The 20852-nt window shown below is 39.7% G+C and overlaps 1 protein-coding gene across 1 annotated transcript in view; it reads left to right on the top strand.

Annotated features, from left to right (window-relative positions):
- Window positions 1–20852, top strand: part of lcor (ligand dependent nuclear receptor corepressor) — a 78467-nt gene that overhangs the window by 48824 nt on the left and 8791 nt on the right. Inside the window, exons 3-6 of the mRNA XM_056370962.1 lie at window positions 1470–1549; window positions 6073–6205; window positions 14272–14763; window positions 18945–19035. Of these exons, the coding sequence (XP_056226937.1) occupies window positions 1470–1549; window positions 6073–6205; window positions 14272–14763; window positions 18945–19035 (796 nt within the window). The remainder of the gene's footprint in view (window positions 1–1469; window positions 1550–6072; window positions 6206–14271; window positions 14764–18944; window positions 19036–20852) is intronic.

Here is a 20852-nt window from a genome sequence, read left to right as displayed (position 1 = left end):
GATGCATTTCTTCAGTCGTTCCAGGCGGCCATTGTTTCCACTTATTTCCATGTGGTTCGAAAATCAATGATCAACTTCCTGGGGCTGTGTGTTCCATCACAGACTCGGTCATGATGGATTACACGGCCAACATCAAGTCTGAAGGGAGTACAGAGCCGAGAGTACACGACTCAAATATGTTTCACCAACTGGATTACACCTTTTCAAATTTTACAAATTAATGGAAAGTCATGGATCGGTACAAATATGGTAAATTGATGGAGTGGTATTTCAAAATAAGACACAGGTGGATACTTCAGCCAGTATTATCTTATTGCAGATATACTGTAGGTGTATATGTCTGCCAATCAGTAACAAGACATAACAGGAGTTTATTACATAGTTTGTAATAACCAGAAAACACTGGGAAGTTTATTTTTATATTGTAAAACTGTAAAATTTTCCAGTTAGATGAGTTTTCTTTTTAAAGAATTGTGACCAAGATACATACTATGTTATTTGTGTCAAGATTTCTTTGTGTGTGTTTCCGTAAAACAAAATTGTAATTGTTCGATATGTTATAAATTTGAAAAAATATCTATATATTCCATCACCAAATGAAACTTTTTCATTTAACAGTTCTAAAGATATCTTTTCCTGTATCACCTAATAGGTTAGGTTTTCTGGGTCAAGCATTAAAGATGCTGCAAAGAAAATAATTTTAGCAGAAAAAGCAAAATCTCGAGATTTAATCATGTGGGGAACATGTGCAGGATTTTTTAACTTCTACACAAACTTCTTATTCGAGGTCAAACTTTGTTTAGACTTTGTTCACCTCGTCAAGAACCGCAGATGCTGGCTTTTATTTTCCTGACAGGAAACAGCTGTCCAGGTAACGCTGCTCCAGTGTGAACGAGGGCTGTTAAAATTATCACCTCATGACTTAAATTTTGCTGATTTTCACAGTTTAATGGGAAGTGAAGGATCATGCATATTCCACCACCCTCAGGACTGATAAACACTGAGTCCTCAGACGCAGATGTGGTTGATTTTTATGCAGCATTCTTGATACATGAAGTTAGTTGTTGCTGTAACTTAATCACTGGCTGCAATTAAAAGTGAATATTTTTAAAGCTCTCATTGTTGTGGTTTGTGGCCCCTCAGCTGTCAGTCCCTGCAGACTTTACTGGGTGTTGAGTGAAAACAGACGGCGTGTTGGGATTTCTCCGTTGATTCATCTACACCTCGTTTACAGCAGTTTTTAAGATTCATCCTGTATTCAGTTATTTAATCTGAATTAATGCTGCAGTCGATAAACACACAGTGCAAACAAAATACACAATTTGAAACTGTAGAAAAGGAGGATTTCTTTTGCCGTTTGCTTCTTTGTTTTTGCATGATGCTCGAGTCGGGAGACACTGAGGATTATGGGAGCTGGAGTTTGTCATGACATAACCCTCTGCTTTCTTTCTTCTTCCTGTGTGATCCAGACTGCGAGCCCGAGGAAGTGTCTGACTGGTCCTTCGACGAAAACTGTCTCTTCTGCTGCTTAAGACGTGAGAAAGTCAAGGTACGAGACGCCGTCATCGTTTTCTCTCACTGTCAGACGATCTCTGAAAAGATTAATATCACTTTTATTTCTTTATATGAAGCTAGAACCATCATACAGTTAGCTTAGCTTAGCATACAGACTGGAGTTATCTTTGCACATTTGTTTGTGTAAATAAATGAGAAATAATGTGTTAATTAGTAAAAAAATGTAAAGGTACCAATAGTGTTTTTTCAAAGTCCTTGGACGGACTCAGGCTTGCACTTTCCAGTCTTTATGCTAAGCTAAGCTATGTCATACTAACCAAGCTCAGACTCAAAAGTGTCAGCAAGAAAGCAAGTGAATATATTTCCCAAAATGTCAAACTACTCCTTTAAACAAAGTGTTCAGTTAGTTTACAACTAACTAAGAAATTGTTTCACTTCTAAACAACTTAAACCTCATAATTAATAATTGGTTTTAAAATATTAACTGTGCAGCATTCGGCAGACATTTTTATCCTATAAATTAATGATCAGTAACTATTATAAGATATTATATACTTGAATAAAATGTAAAATAATTCAATAATAAAATTTTCAAAATAGCAAAATTAAAAATATAGATCACTGTGTTGTTATTGCATTTTTCCATGTGTCCATTAGGAAGAATGAGACAAATGCTGCTTTCTTCAGAATAGAAAAACTTCAGCTGACCTTGTGAATGAAGCCCTTCCTTTTGACCACACATTTTGTGTTTTTGTCTGCCGCCATTTTGAGATTTCCATTGAAAGCTCCACATCTTTGTCTTCCCTCCTCCTCCTCCTCCTGCATACTTGTTATTTGTGTTTTTCAACCATCATGCTCTTGACCCCAATTTGGCTTATGAAAGGAATGCTACATAATGATTTGGAAGTGACTGTGTAAGTGTGTGTGTGTGTGTGTGTGTGTGTGTGTGTGTGTGTGTGTGTGTGTGTGTGTGTGTACACATATGCAGAAGGAGGAGGAGGAGGTGACATGGGTGTAAATTAGTGAGACTCCCACAACAGCAGAGAAGCCGATGCCTCCTCTCAGAGTTTCTCATCGGCCTAGAAGTGATCAGAACAGAATAATAATGAGTTTATTGGAGTAATATAAACACACATGGACATGGTGCTTCCAGCGTCTGCTTATTCTGCCGTGGACAAAGTATTCATGTGACGCAGCCACTCTCCGTTACAGACCTCCACTCCGTGGAAAATTAAAGAACAAAAAGAAATGCTGTCCGTCTGTTCAGCGGTCCCTGTTTGATTCCAGATGGGGGCCCGTGTTGCACGTCCACCCCCATCACTATCACCACAGTGGCTGTTATAAACACCACAGGGTACATGTGGACCTGGAGACAAATACACTCATTAAAAAACGAGAGAAAACACAAAAATCATGACAGGTGGGAAGCAGTAATGAAAGAGGGATCAGTCACTTCTGCTCTGTTAATTAAAGCTCCATATTTTCTTCTTCTTCTGTGTTTTATTTGAAGTGTTGATCCATAAGAAGATATAAAAACCATCTCAGTGTAGTTTTACATCTCCTCTCTCAGGCTTCTCTCTGCAGCTCTAGTAACAACAAGTTGGTGACTGTTTTCTGAGTGATCCAATAAAAATACAGCAGATTTCAGGTTAAAACACTCAGAGAAACCAAAATCCTGCAAGGTTTGGATGGTGGGTCCAGGTGGGCGGGGCTTGGTGACTGCTTTGTTGTGACATCACAAAGTTCCAGAAGTCCTGACGGCTGGTTTTAAGGCTCAGTTTCTGAATACAGGCTGTGTGCATTTCTCTGTGGACTGAGGCTTTGATACTTTCACAGTATTAATATAGAAGCTAGAGCTGATCTATAATCACACTACACATGGACACAGACCTTTACACTGGAGGAGCTTTAACATATTGATCTTATCATATGCTATTCAATAAATTTAAGTAAAGGTCGTCGATGGAAACACTGATTCAGTTTTTATTTTGCAGAAATTTGCCAACACTTAAATTCAAAAACAAAATCTGCTGCTTTTAGTCTGGAATTACTTTTCTTATCTTCTCAAAGTCCACTTACTCATTTCCTATGGAGCTTTGGCCTGTATCACAGTTTTCATCAGCAGATGAAGTCACAGAAGTCAAAGAACCAAGTTGGCTTTTAAATTGTTCTCTTAAATTCTTTGTCGTTGGTTAATTTGTGGTTAAAGTGATTTTTGGGATGTTTACCATCAACGCCTTTTATTTTTGGAGCGTGATGATGGAACAAGGAAAAGAGGGCGCGAGCGAAGAAAGGAAGGAAGTGAGGAGAAGGCGCCCTTCCCTCGGCTGTTGAGCCGTCACTTGTTTTTCAACTTGACCCCGGTCTGACCTCTGAGGTCGGCCATCTGTCTCCTAAAAACATCCCGGCTTCGCCACCACCACCCCACTCCACCAACCCCCATCTGTCGCTCTCCGTCTCCCTTCCCTGCATCTCTCGTCTCATGCTAATAAAATCATGCTAACAGCCCTTGTGCTGCCAAAGCGCTCACTGATAGCGTTGCTATATTTGCTATATATAGCTTAGCTTTTACAGAAAAATGTGCAGAAGCACAACAAAGCTCCTTCGTCCAATACAGTAATTACAGATAAGACTTAAATGGAAGCAAAGAAAAATTCTAAATAAATCACAGAAAAATCAATTAAACAAAGCCTTGCAGGGATTACAGAAGATCTTTTCTGCAGTATTGTCTGATTGGTCAGTAATTATGTTAGCCATTCATAGTGCGCAAATCATGACATGAAGACGAAATTTGCAACAGGCTTAATTGTATTCCTCTTCTCACTCAATACAATTTTCATCTTTTATTCATCTGTTAGGGCTTGAAGGCTTTTTCTGTCTCGCTGTTATTACCCTCTGCTTGTTTGTGAAATGCCAGGAGCTTCAGTAGGCGGGATCCATTGATTCATTGATCTGAAGCCACACAAACTGCCAGCAGAAAGCGAGAGAGCTGAGTGGGTTAAAATAAAGAGTAGGTGGGGTGGGGTGGGGGGGTTCGGTGGGGGTGGGGGGGGCCTTAAACACACTCATCTCTGTTTGTTGCTTTGTCTCTTACCATTGACACACACACACTCAAATACCCTGTTCAATGTTGTAAAAACAATGGCAACGCTCTCATTACAGCTGACAACCACAACACAAACAGTGGTGTTAATCCCGTCTACAACTTAAAGGCTGAATTCACATGGTCTCCTTCATAGTAATCCCTTGTTGGCAGGCTCTGGACCCTGGACATCCTATTGGCTGTCGGCTTGAAAAGGTCCGCCTCCAACAATGGCGAGTCAGTAGAGAAGTGAGATGTCCAGCCACCACTCCTCCCTGTGGTGTAGCGCCTCCTTTTACTCTCAGGTCTTTGTGACACGGAGCATTATCCTGCTGTTAGCAGCCATTAGAAGACGGTTAACTGTGGCTATAAAGGGATGAAACATGGCGAGCAGTAACACTCAGATAAGCTGTGGCATCCAAACCTTGATTGATTTGTATTGAGAGGCCCAATATATGCCAAGCAAACATTCCTCACACCATCACACCACCACACAAGGCAGACTGGGATCATGGATTCATGCTGTCAATGCCAAATTCTGACCCTGCCATCTGCTGCCTCAGCTGAAATCCAGATTCATCAGACCCGGCTACGTTTTTCCAGTCTCCAGTCTCTCTCATCCATCTCAGTGTTGGACGTGTTGTTCATTCTGATGCTTCTCTGCTCACCACAGTTGTAAAGAGTGGTTATCTGAGTGACCGTAGTCGCTCTGTCAGCCACACACAGCCTGTTTGTCCACAAATACTCAAAAAACCAAAGTCACTGAGATCACATTTTTATCCTCATTCTGATGTTTGATGTTACCTGAAGCTCCTGACCTGTGTCTGCAGGATTTTATGCATTGCACTGCCGCCAAATGATGCCACTAAGTGAGTGTGTATTTCAGTGTGAAAATAAAACACAACCAGATTAAGACTGTTCATGCATTTTCCGCCACCCAAAAAATAATAAATAAATACAATTTAAAAAAAACTAGAAATTGGCAATTGACTCTTCTGCAATATATTGTCAATCAGCAGAATGAAATTATATCAGCTCATAGGAAAAATAAAAGATAAACAATTATGTAGTGCTAAAATCAACTGATTAGTCAATCAAAAGAAAATTACATAACAAACATTTTAATTTCTGCTATTTACTGTTTGTCATTTTCCAAGAAAATCGCTAGTTCCACATTCTCAAATGTAAGAATTTATCTATTCAATATTATTGTAAATTGATAAAAAAAATTAATTGAATATCCACTATGTGCACCCATAGACTTGGAGCATAATCTGTTATTTTCAGCATGTACCTGCAGAGAACCATTACAGACGTCTACAGTTACTCATAGTGGAGCCAAGTTGTGATGTGATGGTGTGAAAGGGTATTATTTATTTTTGACAGACCCCAGACCTTTACGTACTCATTTGTCTTTGTGTGTCTGTGTGTGTGTGTGTGTGTGTGTGTGTGTGTGTGTGCGTCTGTCTGTGTAGGACCACGTCGCAGAGAACGGTGGAGGCAGCCAGGTGCTGTCGGATTGTGAAGACGTCAAACAGGAGCAGTCTCGGTTCAGCCGGCTGGAGAGACAGGCCCAAGACTTCCTCAATGCTGTGTTCCACAGAAAAGGTAAGACACACACACACACACACACACACACACACACACACACACACACACACAGTCCTCATCAGTCATTTCATTCCTCATTACCACATTCCCTCTGGTCATGAATATCTAGAATATCTAGGTATTTCCAGAGGCGCATTTCAGGGAGGTTAAGACAGAAAATTTGGTAAATTCCTTTGGGAAATCAGTGAATATAAGAGAATTTCACAAAAATGAACCCTATAAAGAAATATGATACCAGAGTATACAATGTCGTATATTCCAGACATTACTTGCATTTAATTATTTCCATCCCAAGTGGAGTTGACACTAGACATCTTAGTAAAATAATGGAATTGGCCACAGCAGGAATCCTTATTACTTTTTGCTGCAATACTCAATATAAAACTTTTACACCCCCAAAACTGCCTACTGTCTCCAAAGATTAAAAGACCCAGTTTAATCTCTTATGATCAACCAAACCAAACAGTGTTGATATCAAATGTTCTTGTTATCCTTTTGCTTTATAAAATCAAAGTGCTTTGGAATAATCACTTTCGTCTGTTTTTGTTGGGGTAGGGAGACCAGAGACAGTAATTTAATGATTACAAAAATGTGAACTACAAAGTCTGTCAGGTAGTTCTTTAGTTTTAAATTCACTGAGTCGTGAAAAACTATGCATGATGTACATGTTGAGGACACATGTCTCTGTTAGGGACTGATGTATAAAGTTGTGTATCATCTGCATAGCATGAGAATTTGTGCAGTTTTTAACTGGATAAAAAGGGGGCCATGGATTGATCCCTGTGGGACACCACATGTAACTTTTTCAAACTTTTAGATTTGGAACAAGGCCATTTCTGCCCTCTAGGTAAACCTTAAACTGGTTTATCTGGGCCAAAGAGGCCGACCCACTTTTCCGACCCTTTACTAACAGTGCCATGATTACTATGAGAGGCCATATGGGAAACTCTGCAGAAGGTTGTTTTATATGGTAGTGGTATAATGAGATGCTAGTGCTGAATTTGGGAGGGTGGAGAAAGGAGAGAAGGGATGGGGTTTGTTACATCTTTTGATTGTACACAAAACCCAGAGGGGAAATGCCACAAAAATTATGCCAAAAATACACGAACACAGCTAAAACTAATAAAGATCGGTTATCAAAGTGCTAATCAGAGCCAGGCTGAACCTTTTCAAGGGTTAATCAGAATTTGATGAGATCTCATAACACATACAGGCTGACTATAGGGACCAAAAATCAGACCAGGGGAGATGTCCGGTTCACTGTAGGACTTTTGTATAATTAGTCACATGAGGATTGCTGCCTAAATGTTAAGAGCCAAATATAAAACTGCAGCATGGTTGACGCAAACTAACAGCAAACTTACAGCAACCATGGCTCTGATTATCTTTCAAGCAATTCAGAAGACATGTCCATAAACCATGACATTTTCTACTAAGGAGAAGAGGAGTTTCGAATATGCTCTTCACTGCGTATCATCAAAATATTCAAGTTCTTTTCATTGGCTTTTTTGACATTGGGTGGATGTTTTTGTGCTCCAACTCCAGCTGCATTTAAGTGAAGGTGCTGGCACTTATACCACAGTAAATTATTTCTATGCCTCTTTGAAGAGTCAGTTTAATGACCTTGATGCTGAGGCAGACGCAGTAGAAGGGGAATGAAAACTGTCCAAAATGTGTAGGTACCAATGAAAAGAGAGGAATCCATTATAAAGAGGTCAAGAGTTATCCTCTGAAAAGTTGACAGCTTCTTTTAAAAAGAGTCAAAGCACAAAAATAAGGACAAAGTCTTATGAACAGTTAATTTAATAAACAAATGTTTCCGTGGATACACCTGCAGAAATTTTTTTTTTATTCTCATTTGGACTAAGACGACAGAATCATTGTGAAAATAAACAGTTTTAAACAATCACAATTGTCAAAGCTGACAAATTATGCACAGTACAATATCGTGGTCAGGTTGCATGGCTCAGGATCAGATTTTAAAATTGCTTTTTAGTTGTATAAATATCAAATCCTTGTCACGTGAAAAAATTGAGCTATCTTCACAGGGAAGAGAAAACAAAGCCCAGGTTGCTCCTTAGATGTGCTACTTGTTAAAATCATCATAAAATGTGATCATCAAAGAAGGCCTCTGTTCTCCATTATCTTATCTCTTTCTCAGATTAAATCGAAAGCAACTGGACTTGTATTTGTCTGTGGAAGACGTTTCGCCTCTTATCCAAGCGGCTTCATCAGTTCTTATGTATTGGTCTCTCTAGTCCGCACTAGTCTAACCAAGAAAGTGGAGTAGGACCCAGGTATTTAACCTCTTGTGGGTGGGTCCACCAGGGTACCTGTGAAAGTACTGGTTTCACCTGACCATTGTTGTGGTCTCATGTGGACGACCGTCGTTAGGGTCAGGTGAGCCCCTGGTGGATGACGATCGTTGAGAGTCGTCTGAGGTTATGTTGTTGACTCTCCTGAGTACCGATGAAAGGGCGACATTGTAGATGGGGGATAGATGGTGTCGCAGACCCCCTCCCCTGTTTAGCGATGGCCTCTCCACTTTTACATAGATGGCTTTCTTGACTCCCCTTTCAAACCATCTGTCCTCCCTGTCCAAGATTTCGACATTGCTGTCTTCAAAGGAGTGTGCCTTTTCCTTTAGGTGGGAGTAGACAGCTGAGACAGGGCCTGAAGAGTTTGCCCTTCTGTGTTGGGCCATACGTTTGTTTAACGGTTGTTTTGTTTCCCCAATATATAGGTCATTGCACTCCTCACTGCATTTGACCGCATTATCGCATTTACCCATTATCTTACAAATTCTAGGCTGCAGCCCCACTGTGTAATTTCCTTTAAAGAGCTCTTTTGCCAGACTACCTGTTCCCCACATGCACACTTTGACTCCGCACTTCACACTTGAGTTGCTTTTAGCCACTTAAAGTATTATGCTCTCTTATACCTCAGTCCACACCGGGCAACATTATCACACTAGCTGTGTAACACGCTGCCCTGCCCCAGCAACCTTTCACATGGACATCAGGATGTCACTGTGAACAGAAGTCTTAGGTTTACATGACATGAATGTTTTAATGTCAACCACAATGTGGACAGGCTTTCTAAAAAAAAAAAAACAAAAACATGATATAAGCCGCTACGTATCATCTTCAGAGAGCTTTGGTAGGGTCTTGTAAAACCTTGACGACTTTTTTTCTTGAAGTAGCTGATTGGTTAAAATAGTTGAAAACACAAACACATGTCATGTTGTTCTCTTCACTGATGAATGCAGCCATGTAGAATGATCTGTTAAAATCTAGTGCTAAAACCAAAGCAGATCTGAGAATATTAATGTGTTGCCCCAAATTTTCACATAATTTTCACTAAAAATTCATCACCCTTAACTTTGAATGTCTTAGTTGACCAAAAAAAACAAAAACTGCTTAGTTAACTTGAGGGTCCTGATTTCCCATTTAAAGGTCCCATATTTTACACTTCTCAGATTTTTAAGTTTTATCCATAAGAAGATATATATGTGGCTTTAAGAACCAAAACCATCTCAGTGTAGTTTTACATCTCCTCTCTCAGGCTTCTCTCTGGAGCTCTAGTAACAACAGGTCGGTGAGCCAATCAGAAGAGAGGAGGCTCTGAGCCTCTCTTCTTATTGGCTCACTGTTTTCTGAGTGATCCAATAAAAATATAGCAGATTTAAAATAAACACTTAGAGAAACAAAATCCTACAAGGTTGGATGGTGGGTCCCCAGGTGGGCGGGGCTTGGTGACTGCTTTGTTGTGACATCACAAAGTTCCAGAAGTCCTGACGGCTGGTTTTAAGGCTCAGTTTCTGAATACAGGCTGTGTGCATTTCTCTGTGGACTGAGGCTTTGATACTTTCACAGTATTAATATAGAAGCTAGAGCTGATCTATAATCACACTACACATGGACACAGACCTTTACACTGGAGGAGCTTTAACATATTGATCTTATCATATGCTCTTCAATAAATTTAAGTAAAGGTTGTCGATGGAAACACTGATTCAGTTTTTATTTTGCAGAAATTTGCCAACACTTAAATTCATGTCTGTCCAATGTCTGTCCAATCAATGCCCAGCCCTAATCAATCTGGCTTCACTCACAGAGGCAGAGCTGCCTGTGGAGCTGCTATATATAGACAGATAAACAGTGACACAGGCATGATGGGACACACACACACACTCTCACAACCATTCATACAGTAACGGACCTGTCAGCACACAGTCAGGCACACAAACATTGTAAAACAAGCGCACGTTCACCGACAGGCTGGAATAAGACTCAGGAATGTGTTGTAATGTGACGTCACTGCTCTGCCACCAGCACTGCGTTTGTGATCTTTTTTATATTGATGCAGTATCGTTTAAAACATGTGTCTGGTGTCTGACACAAGATGATATAATGACAGCAACTATACTGTGCAATGAGCTGTATTAAAACTCAAAAAGGACAACAACAGATACCGTCAAAGCAGACAGAATCTCTGCAGCAGAAACGCTGCACAGCCATGTTTGTTAATACAGTCCTGAAATATAATATGATTTAGACTAAATTAAGAAGAAGAGTAAAGTTTACTTGTTAGTATTGAAACGATTTGTACATTAATTGATTGATAATTGATTAGTCAATCGATAGAAAAATAATCTATAGCATGTATTCTGATTGTGAATTTATCTTGACTGTCTCCAAACGAAACATTTGCGGATTTTCTTTTATTGTCCTGAATAGATTTAGTTTCTGAATTGAGCTTAAGGGGAAAACACAGTGATGTATTTTCTTATATTTTACAGACTAAATGTCCAATTGATAAAACGAGAAAATAATCACCCGATTGATTGATAATAAACACAACAGTTGCAGCCCTTGATCTTGTAAGGATTCCCAATTCCAGGTACAGCAAACAATAAATCCGACATATTGACAGAAAGTTACAAAACTTCTTTAACAGAAATCTGGCAGTTTAATTTTGTCTTACTTTGGACAAACATTGAATAACATTTGAAACACTGTCCTCAGCACATTCCTTCTTGTTGGTGTCTTCTTTTAAATTCAGCATTACTTTCCATGTCCAATGTCATCAACGGGGTCGTCTCATCTGTTCGTACCTTGTCTTGTGATCATTCACTGGAAAATTTTCTCATAAAAAAATATGTTGAGAATTGTGCTTTACAGTATGTAAGCACACACCGTTGGCCTCCAGCTATAGGAGGGTATAGCTCCTCAAAATACCCAGGATGCAATGTGACACGATGTCGCTTCCCCAGTATATCAGGAACAAGCATGCAGCCGTGCAGCACAATCTTGCATACACAGAGATAAGAACTTGGCGACACGTTTGTTCCTGTCGACTCTCCGCCTCGAGACGCTTCCTCTCTCCGGGTGCACGGCAGAGTTCCTGAACTACTCAAGGAATTTTTTTTTTTTTTTTTAAAGAATGCAGCTGCCTGAACTCTTGTGTACCTTTTGCACGAACCTGTAGTGTTACACAACGGCCATTTCCTAGCAAACACACCACATGCAGTCACTGCATGCTGGGGTTTCCCTCCAGGAGATTTCCCAAGTTGGCAGCATGCACCTGTCAGAATCGAGCTGTATAATTAAGGCACATTACCAACAAACTAACACACTTCAAGGGTTTTCATAGCATTTAAGGGCTGTTCCATTGTGGTAGTGTATCTATACACACTACAACATTACAACAGATGCTTCAGTTCCCAGTTTAGGCTTCTTTATTTCAAGGTTAAAAAGTCATCATTTCAGTAGCAGGGATTACAGTGTCACGTTATGTGGAGCAACAAGCACAGAAGTCAGATAACATTAGCAGAGGATTATACTCTTAGTTACCCATCACAAACAACAAACAGCAGCAGCACCTACGTAGGTCTGTGGCTAAAACTGACACTGAAATGAAAGGGTTATAAATGCCACACACTGAGATAATAACACTGTAATAACACCGTTTACCCGCCTCTTTTATCACCACATCACCACAGCTGATTGCCATGCACGTGTCACATGAAACTGGTTTTATCTTCCAAAAAAGTTCAGTAGAGTTTTGTTCAGTGAAATTGTGACACGTGCCTAAATACTCTTAAAACAAGGGTTGTGTTTTTATTTGAATACTGTAAGCTTAAAGTTTGCTGTGAGTCTAAATAATTATTTTTCAGTCGCAAAATGTTTAACACAAGAAAAAAAAAGTGCCAGTTAAGGAATAAACTACGGTGGCCCATAGAGCTCAACACACCGCATCTTAAGAAAACAAATGCACATAGACAAACCACTGACTAACACTTGCATGGATGTATTATAACACATTTATAAGCACTTGTCCAATGCTTTTAACTTCAAAACTCACAAAGCATTGAACAACAACTGTCCCCGCGTGGTCCATCACTTTTTAGTGTCCCCAGGAAACACTTCCGTTGTGTTGTGAGTACTTCCAGCTCAAATTGACGAAGATGTTTTTTGAATTTGCTTTTGTTTTATCTATTTGCATGTGGTTCCTTAAGTTCCAGTGGTGGAATAAATTTAAGCCAATGAAACGAGGATGGAAAAACCGAAAATTAAAACTGACTGTCAGCCTGAGCTCCTCATCAGCACGTGACCTTTTGTCTTCAGCTCACAGAAAAGCATCAAATGTTCAAGTACAGTAGCTAACTGGTGGTTTTACAGGTTGTTTTTTTTCTGCACATTAACTTAACTTTTCTCCTTTAGCACAAACTGTGATGAAATACCAATCAGTGCAGAGTTAAAAACAGGAAGCATGCTGGGAAGGCACGGCTGGAAAACAGCAGCATTTACTAATGATATTATTTTATGGTGCTTCAACCTTGGTCAGTCGGCAGGATTAAGTCTATACTGTATGTAAATATATATGTGGTTTTTTGGATTATATCATCATATCTTCAGGATTAGATTTTTGGGCTAATGTATTGATTGGAGGATTTAGGGTTGCAAACATGAAAGGATCCAAATAAAGAGCTGCTGGTTGTAAAGAGATCAGTACTGGACTGGACCGAGAGTTATCTGGGACAATGCCAGATTAATGCATTAATAACAAATGAGTGTCATCGCTGTCACTGTTTTGCTCAAAGCGTATTAACCATTCGGATCCATGACCAGTGTTTGATATGGGTTTGTTTTGTCACAGCAGGGGATAATGGAAAGTTCATTTCTGACATCTGTGTTTTCTGCCTCACACTTTCAATCCTGGCGCTAATGTTTTTCCAGTCCTGTATTAGTAAAAAGACACAATGAGTCCTCGCTAAATGACGAGATGCAAGACCAAAAAATCCAAACTGAAGATTTCTGATTCAGTCTGCTGTGCTATAATGTGATATCATGTGGTTTGCTATGATTCAGTACGTTTCAATACCGTATGATCGCCATCTTCCTCTAGCCTTTCGCTGCCATCTTGTTTTACAGCTTGTACGTTGTTCCATTGTTTACTCTTTAGTTACTTAAATGTAGGATGTATTATAGTATCAAGTACAGTCATAGAGAGCTTTGAATGCAAACTGCTCTGAAACAAGATTTCCTGGCAAAGGCACTGAGAGACTGGTAATCTGTTGATTGTGTTTTTGATGAATCATTTAGCCAATAAATTGTGAAAAAGATGGATTACAATTTTGTCAAAAAATACTCGGCAACATCTTGAAATCACTTGTTTTGTCCAACCAACAGTCCATTACCCCAAAATATTCAAAGAGAGAAGGAAATCATCATATTTGAGACTTAGTTAATCATTAACGAAATTGTTTGTCATTAATTTTTTTGTCGATTCGACAATCAATTAACTTATTGATGAGCCCCATCTGAAGAATTACGGGCAACAATGTGCTGTACAGGCGGATATCGCAGTGCTTTCATCACTGTCAATAGGCAGGATTAAGCGCTGCTTCCAAGTGATTTTTGGATTATTTCAGTAAAGCATCAGGATTACATTTTCAGGATGAAATGAGATAAATAAGCTGTGGAACACGGCACTGACTGAACAAATTTCTGGAGGATGGGATGCTGACATGTTTGCTCTACTGTGTTCTTTCTCCGCAGAACTCCCAAGTTTCTCAGACCCTCACATTCCTCTAGTGGCTCGTGAGATCATGCAGCGAATGATCCGCCAGTTCGCTGCCGAATATACCTCAAAAACTACTCAGGACGACCTGCCCCTGCCCAACGGCACCATGAAGGACCAAAGCCTGCCGAGAGTGGCGTCTCTGGCCCCGGCCCCTTGCTCCCCGCCCGGGCCCCTGCCCGCGCCAAACTCCCCTCCATCGTCTGCCTCCTCCTCCCCATCCCCAACCCCGGGGCCTGGCCTCAGCCCCACCTCCGCTAACGCCGCCACTGCCGCTGCTGCCGCCTCAGCACCCACCTGCACCCAGAGCAGCAACGGTACGGGAGCCAGTAACGGCGGAGGGGGAGGGGGTACGGCTGCTGCCTCTGCACAGAATCCCGTCCTCAGCAAGCTTCTCATGGCCGACCAGGACGGCCCGCTGGACCTCACCGTGAAGAAGAACCAGGTGGACACAGAGCCCAGCCAGCAGGGTGAGAGCAATAACACACTCGCTTTTGTCACTTATGGGGACATTGTGTCTAAGACATGACCACACCACGTCTAAACCAGCTTTTATTTTAAACCTAACACAAAGTTGACACTTAAAACAACGTCTTAATCCCAAAAATAAATCAACAACCTCATCGCACAAGCTTTTTGTCCCTGGATACGACAGTCCCCTCAAAGTGCCTGTGTAACCACAGTTCTCACATTGCTGTTAAAACAGCTGCACACACAGATGTTTATTTGGAGCATGTCAACTGCACTTCATCATATGTAATTACATTTTTGAAATAGTGTGGTGGTAGTCCATCTGAATTCAGTTTCTAAAAATAATATAATTATTACAAAATACACAAATAACAACAGCATTTTGCAAACACACAAGAAAAAATAGATATAAATACAAATGCAAAAAATTCAGATTATCAAAATGATAGCTAATAAAGATGACTTTTTGAAGAGACATATTTGCTGAAGGGAATCACATGTTTTTACTCTTTTTAAATTGTCACATGTATGAAATTCAGCTGTTAAGAAAATGCATTAACATATTTAACATAACATAAAAGTTTCTAGAAAGTTTTTTTGTTTGTTTTTGTTAACTGCTGTTGTGCATCAGATGATAAAACTCTGGTTTATATAAAATATCTAATCACCTTCACACTGTTAACAGACAGATTATTGAAGAGCTGATTCATTTTCCACACATGGAGACTCCAGTTCAACGCGTACACATTCAGCTCATGAACAGATAACTGAAAAGCTATCATCTTTTGGATTGAGCGCGGGCAGCAATACGCCGAGCTCTGAAATGTAGCTCAGGACTCAATCTCCGTTTAATCAAACTAAACCAGCAGGTGGTCGGCGCTTCCATCGGGGTTGAAGCGAGAGCTCGCTGTTTCAACCCGCCACCACAATGTGACTAGTCACCCACTTTTAATACCAGCTTTTTGGAATCTGCTTACAGTAAGCCTCCTTAATTTTTTGCAAAAAAGATTTAGGCATTTACATCCACCGCATGCTCATACGATATCTCCCTCCCTCTCTCACACACACACTCACACACACAAACACGAAACACCTTTTAGATGACTTCTGACAGATTATCCTCAAAGCTGGATCATATACACGCACTCGTTTAAATTACATAGTAGATGCACTTTCAGGAAAAATTACAATTTTTAATGCTCCAGGAATCAATGTCTTTTACATTATCAATGAATCAAATGACTACATTGAATGTGAAAGGGTGTGATAATGAATTCACAGAGCTGTGCAGCTCTTCTGAATTTATTTAACCTCTTTTTGCTCATAGTTTTGGCTTTATGGCACGTTGACTGTGTGGTTTCAGCCCCACTCATTCTCAGTCAATCAATCAAACGTTATTTGTGTAGCACTTTTTAATCCAGGTTACTGCAGTTCAAAGTGCTTCACAGACTGATGAGCTAAAAAGAGGTTAATGAAACAAAAAACAAAAACAGGGGCTGAAGCATTTGTATATCCTTCTTACCTGTAAATATTACAATATATTTCCCATAATCATGCATGGAATTCAGACACCCCTAAAGTGGACCGTACCATTTCACCTTGGAGAAAAAGTTTACCCCTTGGTTGTTGTTGTGTAATTCACATTCTGACCTACATGAATTAAAATAATGACAGAATCTTTAATATTTAAGAACATGCAGACAGGGTCCATACATTTACTCTTTCTGTTTTTTTACCCCATTTCTCATGAGCCCAGGTCTCACAGGCTATTTTAGAAACAGCGCTTTACTTTTCGTGCTGACCCCAAACGCTGTGAAACTCAGATTTTCTAGTCTAGTGAGCTCAGTAACTCTACAACAGGAAACATGGCCGAACCATCCTACTGATCAGACCTGCGAGCGCCGTTGATGCGTAAATCTGCCTGTTGATGAGGAAACTGTTTTTATTTTTTGTTTTTTCTTCCCTAAAAATCTTGAATACTGTAATTTAGGGATGTCTCATTACTACCACCAATGTGTTATGTGAAAACAAGCACACTGATGTAGATGTAGATGCTAATTAACATGTTCATTAGCTCAGAGGAGGCCCTCATTAGTGTAACTCGTTATGTATAATTAATCATGGTTGTTATCACTGGACATTTTTCTGACTCGAGTGCATTTTGATTAAAATTCAACCAAGTTACTAATTTTAAACTATTACCATGTGTGTGTTGTATGAACACACACGCTGCCGTTCACATGACCAGATTCAGCTTTTATTTATTTATTTTAATATCACCTAATGTTTTTGTTTCCATCTGATCAAACAACAAAAAGCGTCTGATGATTAGTTAGGCAGGAACGAGTCTTTATCTGTATACGTTTCATTTCTGTAAAAACTGTAGGTTATTTCAGTTCTTAAAAAGGTGGCGTGTTATCTGTAAGACTAATAAGCTAAGTGACAAATAAGTTATTTACCTTCATTTTGGCCTGTAAAATATATTTTTGTGAAAAAAACCTGAAATCGTATACATCTTTCTGGTCACGGAAGATGTCCTAGTAAACACGAGCTGTCAAAATTACAACCAGGGTTTAATATTTATAATGTTGATCATATTTAATCATAGTTTTTCCACATTTCATTGAAAAATAACCAGATTTTTTTTTTTTAAAGAACAGCTCAGTTTAAACTCATTTTCACACAGTTTTATGTGTGTGGTGACCTGATTCCCTGACAAACATATTCACAAATAAACTGAGATTTCACACGTTGCATGTTGCCATATTTCCAAGACTTCACCGCTGTCCCACAGAGTACCTCCCTCATCACACACACTAAACTCTAGAGTCTTGTTTTTGTCTCGTTTTTTTGTCACCACACAACCACACAAAAGCAGAAGTCATTATCATGTGCAGACACACACACACACACACACACGCACATACATACACACACACACACACACACACACACGCACATACATACATACATAAGCAGCTGCAGAAGCTGTTAACATGAATTAGATGATGATGATTTCATTAATAAACTGTTCAAACAGAAGTGATCTCTTGCTGTGGAGGTAAATTTCCTCAAATGTTTAATGTTGTAAACACTGTTCATTTGCAAGTCTGATTGATACGGAGTGTGAACTGCATCATATATGACACACACACACACACACACACACACACACACACACACACACACAAATATCTGAAATATCTCTGTTTTTCATCTTTTCTAATGAAAAAATGTTTTAAAATAAAATAAAAAAAACACAGCTACTCTCTTAACACTTTGATTATCATACAAGATTAATACACAGCGCTGAATTTAAACTGAGTGAGGTCTCACATCCACACTGGGAATATGATATGGTTGCCGTGGTAACAGTGCTCCCGCTCAGGTTAATCAAATCGTGATTGCAATCCAAAACATTATTACCGATGTATAGTCATACATTAAAACGTGTCTGGTGAGAAACTGGACCAATGGCGAAGATAAGTAAATAAGGTAAATAAGGTCTGAAAATATCATCATCGTCATCATTATCATCATCATCATCATCATCATCTTCAGGATGTGGCAAGAAACAACAGACAAGATAAAAACGATGCACAGGGTTGTGTTAAGAGTGTGGCTGAAAATGGGCCGTGTTCATGACTGCATCAAGATGATTGTAGAAACCGGTTTATTGATCTTTCACTTTAACCTTAGCACTGGTAAACAGATAGAATATATATATAAAGATAATAAAAAAATCATTTATAGAGTCATGAACATGTGGAATAAATTTCCTGACAATGGTTCTGCTAGGCCGGTACAGCCGACAAATCAATTTGCTTTATGAGGCTGTGTTGGTATTACTTAAGATTTTCACTCATTTAATACTGGCAGACTGTTAATTAGTTTTATAATTAACCGTTTTTCGAGTCTTGTGAACAACTAATATGGATCCTTACTCAGTATTCGTCTTTGCTACAGCTCAAATATTAAAGCCAAATCACCAAATTAGACAAATTAGTCCCAAAAACTTGAGATGCAGTTTATTACATTCTGTTTAATAAGCTCACAAAATGAGGAATCTTCAGTTTACAACTCAAAACTCATAATCAGAAGCATTTATATGTGAATTCCTGCATTTTTTAATGTCTTTTCTGAAGCTCTCTTTTTTGTCCCTGTGTGTGTTCGTCCTCAGACGGCGTCCTGGACCTCTCCACCAAGAAGACCCACAGCGCAGACAGCCTCAAAACCTTCCCCGGCTTCTCCCCTGCGTCTGGGGTCAAAGGGTAAGACAACAGGATTAGTCAAACTGGCCACAGTGAGCCGAGCGGGTGCAGTCTGCTGCGCTGAGGTTAAAGCGGTCACTGCTGCCGTGCCGCACCTCCCAGAGAGCTTTTCGTCAGTTTAAGGCTAAATGCTGTGAGGAGATTTGGCCCGAGCCGTTGATGATTCTGATCAGTTTCCAGATGCCGAAAAAAAACGCAGTCAGGCTTCTCGTTTTTAGCCAACAACCACTGAGGAGATGACAACCATTAGTAATTCATGTAGTTTGTGAATAGGATTTAGATGGGGATGTAGATACTCAACCTCAGTTTCCAGGAACCTCCAAGGGGTTTTATATGAGGATGTAAGAAAAAAAAAAAAAAATTTTGGCAGCACTTGCTTGTGAAATACTGGAAAGCTTTACCGTGACCAGACCTCTAGACCTTCTCAAACTAAACAAACTGAGAAGAGGCTCTCTGGTTAGACTGCTTACACTTCACATACATCCCTTTAAAGAAAATAAAGGGATCGCAAGTAGAGATTTCTACACTTCAAAGGGTCACAAGTAAAGAAGTTTGGAAACTACTGTCTTATACACGTCTTTTTGTTGTGTTAAAAAAGACTGGGAAAAGAGAGTGATGTGCCTTATGCTTCTAGGGGAACAGTCAAGGTGTTGTACTGTATTTACACTGTAGCTGCAGTGTACAGTTTCAGGTGTAGTTATGGTAAGACAGCCTTGTTTTCAGGTGTTACCTAATACCAAATGTCACCAATAACGTTTGAATAGTGATTTTTCAAATGAATAGCTCTGATTTAGGGCGATAAAAGATTAGAGCTGTAAAGTGACTGTCAGGTCTGTCAACTAGTGTTCAAAATGTACGCCACTTCTGAATGTAAACTTTGACTTTGAGAGCCAGTTCACATGATTGTGGATGCAGGATATTGCCTCTGTGTAGCGGTGTCTGTGGTGCTTTCAAGTGCTGGTGGGGAACATCCAAAATTTAGGTTGCAAAACGTTGTTAAACAAAATCATTTCAATTTCGTCGCTTTTTCCTTTAAACAAGTCGTTAAAGTGTCTGATATTCTATTCACAGCACCTGAATGCATTTCAGCACAAATCAAACAACAAATCAAATGTGCTGAACAGGAGTAAGGATGCAAAAGCATCAGTAAGATCCTTGAACAGTTTCATAAAAGATGCATGAAGTGAAGATGAGCAAAACAGTGAATCGGCTGCTGAGTTTCAGCTCCGCAGGGAGCGAGTTAAACCACCAAACAGATGGACACTGCACCACATCTGCAAGTGTTCTGTTCGCCTCTTCAGATACCTCACTGAAAGATGCATGCAAATGTTTCTCTAGCCATGGATATTAGTTCATGCAGTGTGTGTGTACAGAAAAGACACAAAAGCTGTCGCAGATGTTCATGTTTATCAGCCACATAGCTCTTCCTCTGTAGATACTGTGATGGTTACCCACGACAACCGTGGCCGGAGCCATTATGTTTTTGGGGTTTTCCAGTCGTTCATTTCATTCCCACGGACGCGATATCTCTGGAACGCCTTGAGAGAATTTCTTCAGAATTGGCACAAACATTCACTTGGACTCAAGGCTGAAGTGATTAGAATTTGGTGGTCAAAGGTCAAAGGTCAAGGTCAGTGTGACCTCACAAAACTCGTTTCCGGCCATAGCTCAAGAACTCGTACACTAATTGGGACTAAATTTCACACAAATGTCTATGAGGATAAAAATGACGAAGTGATGACACTTAATATCCAGAACGTCAAAGGTGAACTTCACTGTGACATCACAAAAACACGTTTCTGGCCATTGTTTAATGT

The sequence above is a fragment of the Seriola aureovittata genome, chromosome 3 (genome assembly GCF_021018895.1).
Source record: "Seriola aureovittata isolate HTS-2021-v1 ecotype China chromosome 3, ASM2101889v1, whole genome shotgun sequence".
NCBI lineage: Eukaryota > Metazoa > Chordata > Actinopteri > Carangiformes > Carangidae > Seriola > Seriola aureovittata.
The sequence above is the reverse complement of the archived record's forward strand: the minus strand, read 5'-3'. Positions and strand labels throughout refer to the sequence as shown.